Source organism: Scyliorhinus torazame, chromosome 3 (genome assembly GCF_047496885.1).
Source record: "Scyliorhinus torazame isolate Kashiwa2021f chromosome 3, sScyTor2.1, whole genome shotgun sequence".
NCBI classification, from domain to species: Eukaryota; Metazoa; Chordata; class Chondrichthyes; order Carcharhiniformes; family Scyliorhinidae; genus Scyliorhinus; species Scyliorhinus torazame.
Genome location: NC_092709.1, coordinates 28,136,401 through 28,146,332, shown reverse-complemented (window position 1 = coordinate 28,146,332; position 9,932 = coordinate 28,136,401). Strand labels below are relative to the sequence as shown.

Genomic DNA, 9,932 nt, shown 5'->3' with positions numbered 1-9,932 from the left:
TCTAGGATTTCCTCCCTACATCCCTCTGCCTCATTACCTTGCATTCCTTCTTTAAGAAACTCCTTAAAATGTGACCTCACCGGTGAGCTCCAGGGTTCGGCCCCGACAGCAAAGTCTCACCATTTGTTCTTCACCTGTGGCTACATAAATGCACCTTGTTCTTGTTATCAACCATGTGCCCGCCCCGCGCAGACGCAAGAGAGAGACACTCATGCAGGCGCGTTGTTGCCGCCTGATGTCACGGAGGGCGGGGCCTGGTCCGCGACGTCACCGCCATTGTGACGCGGAACGAGCGCTCTCACGTGACTGCGGCAATGGCGCTGCCCGCGGCCCAGGCCGTGACTCAGGTGGTTCTGGCCGGCGACATCCTGACCTTCCCGTCCAGCTCGGGGGAGAAAGTGCTGTGCGGGCCCGGCTTGCGGCGGCAGGGCCACGGGCAGCTCTCCGGCCAGGCTCTGGCTGTCTGCAAGTCCGGGGTGGTCAGGCACAAGGAGCCCTCCGTCTACTGGGTGGATTCGCAACAGAAGCGGGTAAGATGGCGCCACCTGGAGGCTCGGCGGAGGAGGAGGCCGGGTGGGAGTGTGTGGAAGCTGCCTGGGTTTCTTCCCACAGTCCAAAGATTTTGATTTGATTTATTATTGTCACATGTATTGGTATACAGTGAAAAGTATTGTTTCTTGCATGCTGTACAAACAATGCATACTGTACATAGGGAGGGAAGGAAGGAGAGACTGCCTCCCCGAACAGGCGCCGGAATGTGGCTACTAGGGGCTTTTAACAGTAACTTCATTGAAGCCTACTCGTGACAATAAGCGATTTTCATTTCACAATGTTACAGTCATAGCAAGCTGCAGAGAAAAGAACAACTTAATACGAGGTAGGTCCATTCAAATGTCTGATGGCAGTAGGGAAGAAGCTGTTAGAGAGTTTAAAAGAGTTAGAATGATGTTTTAGAAGCATAGAACGAGGACAGCACGGTAGTGTAGTGGTTAGCACAATTGCTTCACGGCTCCAGGGTCCCAAGTTCGATTCCTGGCTTGGGTCACTGTGCGGAGTCTGCTCATTCTCCCCGTGTGTGCGTGGGTTTCCTCCAGGTGCTCCGGTTTCCTCCCAGTCCAAAGATGTGCAGGTTAGGTGGATTGGCCATGTTAAATTGCCCTTAGTGTACAGAATTGCCCTTAGTGTTGGGTGGGGTTACTGGGGATAGGGTGGAGGTGTGGGCTTGGGTGGGGTGCTCTTTCCAAGAGCCAGTGTAGACTCGATGGGCTGAATGGCTTCCTTCTGCACTGTAAATTCTATGAATGAGAGTAAAAGATAGAATTAGAGGGTATGCTGGGCACAGCTTGCAAGCAGTTGTCTCGCTCCGGCACCATCTTTTTGAGTTCTGTGTGGGTTAGGTGGCTTGGCCGCAATGAATTGCCTCTTAGTGTCCAGAGGTTAGGTTAGGTTGGGGTGGGGAGTGGGCCTGGTTGGGTGCTCCTTTGGAAGGTCAGTGCAGACTTGATGGGCCGAATGCCCTCCTGTACTGTAGATATTCTGTGAATCCGAAGTGCCGTAACCTACAAGGCTATGAACCAGGTGCTGGTAAATGGAATTGAAATGAGAGGCTAGTTTTGTCTTTTTTCTCCCTTTTTTGGCCAGTGCCAATACGATGGGCTGAATGGCCGCTTCCTGCACTCTAACCCTTATATGATTCTATAGTTGATGATGGTTCAGGGACTTAATCGCACTGAATATTTGAACTAATCCAAAGCACAGGTCAGACTAATTTTATATCAACTTGCATCCTCTATGATTCAACAACCTCCTTCCAGGGAGTGTAGTCGTTGACAGGAACCCAACACTTGAGCATCCTTCCCACCTCTGCCTGTGAAAGCCAAATCAGACTAGTTGCACCATTCCAGACACTTGCCCATTCTGCCTTAATTTTACATTAGTCTGTTTCTTCACCCTTTTTTTTCTGCAAAGCTGCAAGCATGGTTTTCACCAGGCGCCAGCTTCACCCCATTATATTAATATGGCACTTGTGCAACATCATAAATACATCAGTGGGTCTGAGTTGTTCCTTCATGAGTTGTGACACTTCGATAAACTGATTGCACATCACTGTGCTTAAGGTATAACAATTGGCTTCAGTGTTCCTATGTATGGGAAGAGAAAATCAGCTGCTGTCTATCCATTGTGTGTTGCTGGAAGTACAACTACACAAATATTAGGCAAAAACGATTGGATTCTGCTATCTTAACTTCCCTTTCCTCCCAAACCCCCCTCCTTGTCCAATTTTGTCTTTTGGTTAGTTGGGGCATGAAAACACATCATGATACATAAGAGTGTCCAAGCGTCTGTGTGGAGTTTGCACATTTTTCCCGTGTCTACGTGGGTTTCCTCCAATTGCTCCGGCTTCCTCCCACGGTCAAAAGACGTGCAGGTTAGGTGGGGTTAAGGGGATAGGGCGGGGAGTGGGCCTAGGTGGGGTACTCTTGGAGGGCCGGTGCGGACATGATGGGCCGAATGGCCTCCTACACAGTAGAGATTCTATGGATTAAAAACTGAGAAATTCATAAAATAGAGCACAATGTTCCACACTTGGGGACCCCAAGTATGGACGCTACTAAAGTTTAGCCAGGTTTTCAGCACCGAAGAACACTGTGAAGTGCCAGTGTTTAGCAAGATTATTTTGCTTGTGATGTCTCTATGGGTCTAAAGCACAAGCTCCCTGAAGCAACATAGGAATGTTAAGCCACAAACAGAATTCCGTACCTGATGTTTCAAGAATACCACATGGGCAAGCCTGTGGTTCTTGACAGAGATTTCCATTATTGCTAGTTTGCTATCTACAGCACATTAGAATTCAACTGCACTATTCCAGAATAAGCAGGTATAATGATTGATCCTGTGTGTCATTTTTAACTTATTTATAATTTGCTTCTGAAATGTAGAACAGTTTACCATTGGGAAAAAATCTAAAATAGTTGTTGCCTTGTATTTTGTTTTCAGTATGTACCAGCTAAAGGAGAATATGTGATCGGAATTGTGACTACAAAGTCTGGTGATATCTTCAAGGTTGATGTTGGAGGAAGTGAGCAGGCCTCATTGTCATATTTAGCATTTGAAGGAGCTACAAAGCGAAACCGACCAAATGTCCAAGTGAGAATTGTTTCCCAGTTTTAATAAGGTAGATCGGATAAAATAAAGACAATCATTTTTAAGGTACTGATAACTCCGTATTCTCGACATAATCATGAATATAAAAGTAGTTGAGTTTTACGCAAGGTAACACTCTCAATAATTTTAGTCTCGACTACTTAGGCAGGCTGCAACATGATGGCCAGAGTCTTGGATATTGCTAATTTGGGGTGAACAATGCAGTTCTAAAAGGAATTCTCAGATTTCCAGTAATCTTGTCAAATAGCCCAGTAGCAGAATGGCTAAAATCTTTAGCGTTTGAATGCTGATTCACATCTGTTTCATCCACGCCAGACTTTTCTCTGCAATAGGGGTTGGTCCAGTCACAATTCCCTGTAAAATGTCAATGTGAAAATAAGACTTTAAACCAAATTTGAAAAAAAAATTAAACGTTACAGTAAAATAATTAAATGGCATTGAATTGTTTTCCTTTCTTTTAATACGTAGAACATTTCCAAAATGAAGGCTTCAGTTGGCCATATCCGTGCCTTCTGAGTATTTCAGTTTTGCAGTATTTCCCAGTGTGCATTACTAGCTTTTGAGTTGAAATAAATTATGCTTGCTACTTTTACCTGAGAGTTTCTTTGCTTTTGCCAGAAGACTTGATAACAAACATGTAGCTTTGTTTGAGGCAGATTTCACATTAAAATAGAAAGAATCGCTTTTACTTGTGAACTGTTTAATTTTACCTCCGTGGCACCCAATAATTAATGCCATCTCCTGGTTTCTTTTAGCATTTAGTCAGAAAAAATGGATTGCATATGAAGAATGGTTTATAGTTTGCTTTTAAGTAATTTAATAAATGATATGGCATGATTCCAAATATCGGAAAATACAATGGAATGAAGGGCGCAGTGAGAATGTTCAAGAATGCACATATTCCGAGGGCAGTATGTTTCTCATTCCAACAAGGAAAGGATGTTGCTTACAGACCCATGAAATGAAGTGGGGGCAGTTAAGTGACACGAGTAGAACAAATTTGGGTTCTGTCTAAGAATAGAGAAGGTTAATAAGTCAAAGATAAGAATTCTGGACTTGTAAAAGCTTGTGAATCGTTAATGTCAAGTGCAATTTTGCAAATTTAATACCTTTCCTTCATAAAGGTGGGGATGAGAAGCAAGGCTGAGGTAGCCAGCGATGATTGTTACTTGACAACACATATTGAGTTGTAAGGAATTCCCTGAGAATTGATACCAAGAACCCAGCAGCCTGAGCACTGGAAATATGAAAAGCTGGCATGGACTGTGGAAAAGCCAAGCTGGGAGAAGCTGACTTTGTTTATATGGATCGGGAGTTCATTTAATTCTGGAAATTACGTGCATTAACAAAGAAATTGCCAACAGTGTTAGAATGATAATTTAAGGCGTTGACTGGAATTAATGGACTGCCATACTCCAATGCAATTTTCAAATTCAATATCAGTTTTTTCTCCTTTGTTTCATTACAGGTTGGAGATCTTGTTTTTGCACAGTTTGTTGTGGCCAATAAAGACATGGAACCAGAACTAGTTTGCATTGATAGCTGTGGTCGGTGCAATGGAATGGGAGTGATCGGACCGGATGGATTGTTATTTAAAGTTTCACTGAGTACTGCACGCAAGTAAGTTATTAATCTGTCAAAATTCTGGCACTTTACTACCAGTCAATTGTCCTGGTTCAATTGTTAATTCTGTTTTTCAGGCTGCTTTCTCCAAACTGTGATGTCATGAAGAATCTCGGAGAATTGTACCCTTTTGAGATAGTGGTCGGGATGAATGGACGGATATGGGTAAAGGCCAGAACAATTAAGCATACCTTGCTAGTCGCTAATGTGTTGGAGAGTTGTGGGAACATGACCACAGAGCAAAGGAAAGTAGTCTTCAAAAAACTGTCTGAAAATGTGCCATGAATCCAAGACACTGCTGATTCAGCAAGAGCATTTGAAAGTTGAACAAATGGTCCCAACCTGCTCATTGAAGAGAGCATTGCTGCACAAAAAATGGTCTGGATTATAAAACAAACACTTTGCCTGGACTTTCTGAAAGAAATAAACATATCGGCTGTTACATTTCTCATGTAATTGTGAATTTTAAAAAAATATTGAAGTAATGCCAACTTGAACTTATCAAAATATTTCAAATACACAAATCTGATGGTTGCGACTAACTTGTTCCTATAGAGTGGCTGAATGGATGGTCCTATTTGTGCAATAACTGATGAGACCACAACATAATAAACCAAATAAGAAACTCTCCCTTTGGGCTTTAACCAGTGAGGTTTTAGTTACTGCCTTACCATAATTTTTAAAACACTTTTCCAAAGTTATTTTCAAATTCAGAAACCAGTAAAGGTTTCTTTTTTAATGAAGATTGGTAATTTTGAATTCAACTTAGTCTGTTTTTGTTAATGCCAGTGGTCAATTTTGCAGAAATAAAATACAGTTCAGAAATGATTCACTTCTTTCAAAGAATCATTTTCTAGTTTAGCAATATGAGATTATGATTGATTAATGCTCTAATGTTTTCAATATGCCCCGATCACCCTATTATCGGAAGGATATTGTTAAACTAGAAAGAGTGCAGAAAAGATTTGAGGATGCTACCAGGACTTGATGGTCTGAGTTATAAGGAGAGGCTGGATAGGCTGGGACTTTTTTCCCTGGAGCATAGGAGGCTTAGGGGTGATCTTATAGAGATTTATAAAATAATGAGGGGCATAGATAAGGTAGATAGTCAACACCTTTAGTCTAGAACTAGAGGGCATAGGTTTAAGGTGAAAGGGGACAGATACAAAAGAGACCAGAGGGGCAATTTTTTCAGAGTGGTGAGCATCTGGAATGAGCTGCCAAGAGGCAGTGGTAGAGGCGGGTGCAATTGTTTCCTTTTTAAAAAGTTAGACAGTTACATGGGCAGGGTGGGTATAGAGGGGTATGGGCCAAATGCGGACAAGTGGAACTAAGTGATAGGAACTGGGCGGCAGGGACAAGCTCGGCCAAAGGGCCTGTTTCCATGCTGTAAACCTCTATGATTCTATGACTAAAATTACTAGAAGGGTTGCATATTTGCCAGTTTCATGCTGCAGGTACACTTTGAGCAGTTAGAATCTTGTAGCATTTATCAATGTCTGTCAGTTAGCTCACATAGCAAACAAGGCTACAGACCAAGTGCTCGAAAATGGGATTAGAATAGACTGCAGCGTGATGGCCGGTGCAGACACAGAGCCTCTTTCTGTCCTGTAAAACTGATTCATCAGCTCGCTCAGTCATTGTTGCTAAAATGCTCACGGAACAGGGCTGCTGAACCTTTTTTAAGCCCCAAGCTCTATTTCATTTCATTCTGGGGCATCTCTTTTGCGGTATTTCCCAATTTGGTTAGGGAGCAAGGAATGTGCTTGTGGATTTCAAGAATGTCTAGCAATGTCTCGGATTGCCCAGAACACACCGGTTTGGGTTTATGGCAATGCCTGGACAACGTTTCCACCCCTTCTCAGCATATGTACGGTAGCATAGTGGTTAGCACAATTGCTTCACAGCTCCACGGTCCCAGGTTTGATTCCTGGCTTGGGTCACTGTCTGTGTGGAGTCTGCCCATTCTCCCCGTGTTCAGCGTGGGTTTCCTCCGAGTGCTCCGGTTTCCTCCCACAGTCCAAAGATGTGCAGGTTAGGTGGATTGGCTATGCTAAATGGCCCTTAGTGTCCACAAATTGCCCTTGGTGTTGGGTGGGGTTACTGGGGATAGGGTGGAGGTGTGGGATTGGGTGGGGTGCTCTTTCCAAGAGCCAGTGTAGACTCGATGGGCTGATTGGCCTCCTTCTGCACTGTAAATTCTATGAAAATATGTGTTCCTCTGATGTCCACTGAGGTGATTGGATTGTGCCTTTTTTGCGTCCCTGGCATCAAAGCTGAAATAACTGGGAGGTGAATCTCAGAGCCTATTGTAGTACCTTGGGAGGGATTCTACCTTCTGGGTCCCCACGCCGGCGGGACAACCAGCGTCAGCGTCCTCTGAAAGTGAGGAATTCAACAAACTTTCGGGGGCTAGGTCTGGCGAGCTCGCGCATGCGCAGACTGTCCGTCGTATTTCCGCGCAACCGTGGGGGTTCTCTTTGCGCTGGCCCCCGGCAATGTGGCGGAGCCCTACAGGGGCCCGGCGCGGAGGAAAGAAGGCCCCCATGGAAACACCTGGCTCGCAGAATCGGTAAGCCCCGATCGCGGGCCAGGCCCTGGGGTCGGATCTCCCCCCCCCCCCCCCCCCGGACCACCCCCACACCTGTCAGGTCCTGCCGTGCGTGAGGTAAGTAATTCACGCCGGCGTAACAGGCCAAAACTGGATGGCCACTTGGCCCATCGGGACCCGGAGAATCGCGGGGGGGGGGGGGGGGGGGGGGAGGCCCACTGGCCCCCGAAAAAACGCCACTGGAGAATAGGGCAGCTGGCGACGGGGCGGGATTCGCGCTTCCCCCCCCCCCCCCCCCCCCCCCCCCAGGGATTCTCTGACCTGGCGGGGGTCGCCTTTTGTTTATAATTTGCCCAGATCGTCCAATCTCCAGATAGTCAGAGCCCAGAAGATGTGCTACGGAATCTTTCAAATGTCTGACTGGGAATTGTCTGGGAAGTTTGAACTTCCAATGGGCAATGGACCGACCGGGACCCTCTGCAAAAGGTTCTGTCTTGGAGTCAGATACCTCTGCCGTACCTGATAGTTACCCAGCAAATGTTAGAAAACACCCAAGTCTAACTCCTGGATAATAATACAACTGACACTGCCCCCCCCCCTCCCCCCCCCCCCCCAATCACTCATGCTGCCAACTACCCCTTTCCCCCAACTACCCCTGACACAGTCTGCCCTCAGACCTGATTACCCCCTGACCCCCAACCTGACTGGATTCCAACCCTTGATTCCCCTCCTACGATCCAGTGATTCAGGCCTAAGCCCAAAGATATCTCTGCCATGGATGGGAGAGACAGGAAGTCTCACAAGGTAACCTCGACAATCCAGATCTATCTAAAACGCAATTTGATGACAATACCAATGTCTTAAACCATCTCTGGGCAGGGTGTTGGACAGCTCATTACTGGACCATTGGTTACTGCTGATCACTGAATCTTAGCTTGGAAGGAAAGGGGCATTATAAACACGTCAGCACCTAATCATGTCTGCATGGTTAGCCATTTCTCCTTAAAACTATAAACCTCTGCACTGTTGTGAATACTTGGAATTCTCCAGTTCTGAGGACTAGATGTTCAGCCTGTTCAAGGCTGAGGTTGAAAGACTTGATTCTACAGGAATGAAGAGATACGAGGTTGAGATGGTCAAATATCAGCTGTGATATTAAACTGCAGAGCAATCTAATGCTTTACCCCTGCTCCTATTGATGTTCTTATTGTGGGCATGAAGCTGTATGTTTTTGTTTTGGTGGCATTATTGTGGCCACACCACAATAAAGAACACCTGAAGTAGAGGCAGATTCAATAATGGCATTCGAAAGGGACATGAATCATTATTTGAAGAGGAAATGGAAGAAATCAAACGCTTAGTGGGAAGAGCAGGGGAGTGGCATTAGGTCATTTGTTCTTGCAGAGGGCTAGCACGGACACGGTAGGCAGAATGGCCTCCTGTGCGACAATCATTCTATGATTCTGCTGTCGATGCTGGAAATCTGGACTAAAAGCAGGAAGTTCTTAAGACACCGCAGATCTTTGGGGAGAGAAATATTTCCAATATTTTCTCTGCTTTCAAAAGTACTTCATAGTCTGTAAAGACGACAGAGGTTATAAAAGGTGAAATATGAAAGAAGTTCTTCCTATATTGTCTGTGACGTCCCTGTTGGTGCTTTAGAAACGAGCACAATAGTAACATGCCTTTGGATTGTGAACCAGACGTGCCCCATTAATACCTAGGGACTGCCAGCTTGGTGTGTGTGTGTGTGTGTGTGTGTGGCGGGGGGGGGGGGGGGGGGGGGGGGGCTTTTACAGATCTCAGAATGGGAGGAGTTGAGATATCTCATCTGACGGGAATGGCAGGGTTTCAGTCCACAGTACCACCTGTAGTCTGCAGGAGAGGATCGCAGCGTTAGCCAGCAAATACTGTTTGTTTGCAACTAACTCCATTAACATATGCGCCTAACCCAAAGAAAACATGGAGCCAGACGCTTTGGATCGAGGTTTGTTCAGGGGGAGTGAACATTATCGGCCGGTGAGTGTGGTCCCTTTTGGGGATTTCGGTTCCTTCCAATGCACTGAGTGCCTGGGGACACGGCTCAGAACTGGAACTGTTGTTATACCGTTCCCATAACAGCAAGAGCCAAAGGGCTGGAGCTGCTAGAACAAGGAGAGTGAAGTTGGAGGAAGTTACATAATTTGAGAAGAATCCCGCGATTGAGGAGTGGGAAGGAAGTTTAGATTTATACACAGGCTTGTGCCACTGCTGCTATTGGCAATGATATACTCCCAAATCAGGCTCCAATACCAGAGTGTGCAATGTTTTGTGAGAATCATATCGGGTTGGGCACTAAAAAGCAGACCCAATATTATAAAGGGGAAAACCAGGATTTGTTGCTGAGATAAAAAAGGCTTTTGCTTATTCTAACATCAACTTCCATGCTTTGCAATTAAGAATGTAGCCTTTCTACTGAGCAAAATGCATTACTAGATTGTCTCTGCTTGCATTATAGCCAATATGTAACCTTTGTAAAGGCTATATTTAAAGCATTTAGCTATTTTAATTGGTTCACATAGAGTAGAATTTTGGATCATACCAGTCAACTCTC

At 45.3% G+C, this 9,932-nt stretch overlaps 2 protein-coding genes across 2 annotated transcripts in view; both read left to right on the top strand.

Annotated features, from left to right (window-relative positions):
- Window positions 1-276: 276 nt before the first annotated feature.
- Window positions 277-5,432, top strand: LOC140408370 (exosome complex component RRP40-like). Its single transcript, XM_072495478.1, has 4 exons — window positions 277-530; window positions 2,998-3,147; window positions 4,634-4,785; window positions 4,866-5,432. Exons 1-4 carry the CDS (start codon window positions 315-317, stop codon window positions 5,071-5,073), a joined length of 726 nt encoding a protein of 241 aa, XP_072351579.1. The 5' UTR covers window positions 277-314; the 3' UTR covers window positions 5,074-5,432.
- A 3,728-nt stretch (window positions 5,433-9,160) lies between these two features.
- LOC140408231 (uncharacterized) overlaps window positions 9,161-9,932 on the top strand; it is a 62,139-nt gene continuing 61,367 nt past the window's right edge. Inside the window, exon 1 of the mRNA XM_072495163.1 lies at window positions 9,161-9,358. Coding sequence (XP_072351264.1) covers window positions 9,302-9,358 — 57 coding nt within the window. The 5' untranslated portion in view covers window positions 9,161-9,301. The remainder of the gene's footprint in view (window positions 9,359-9,932) is intronic.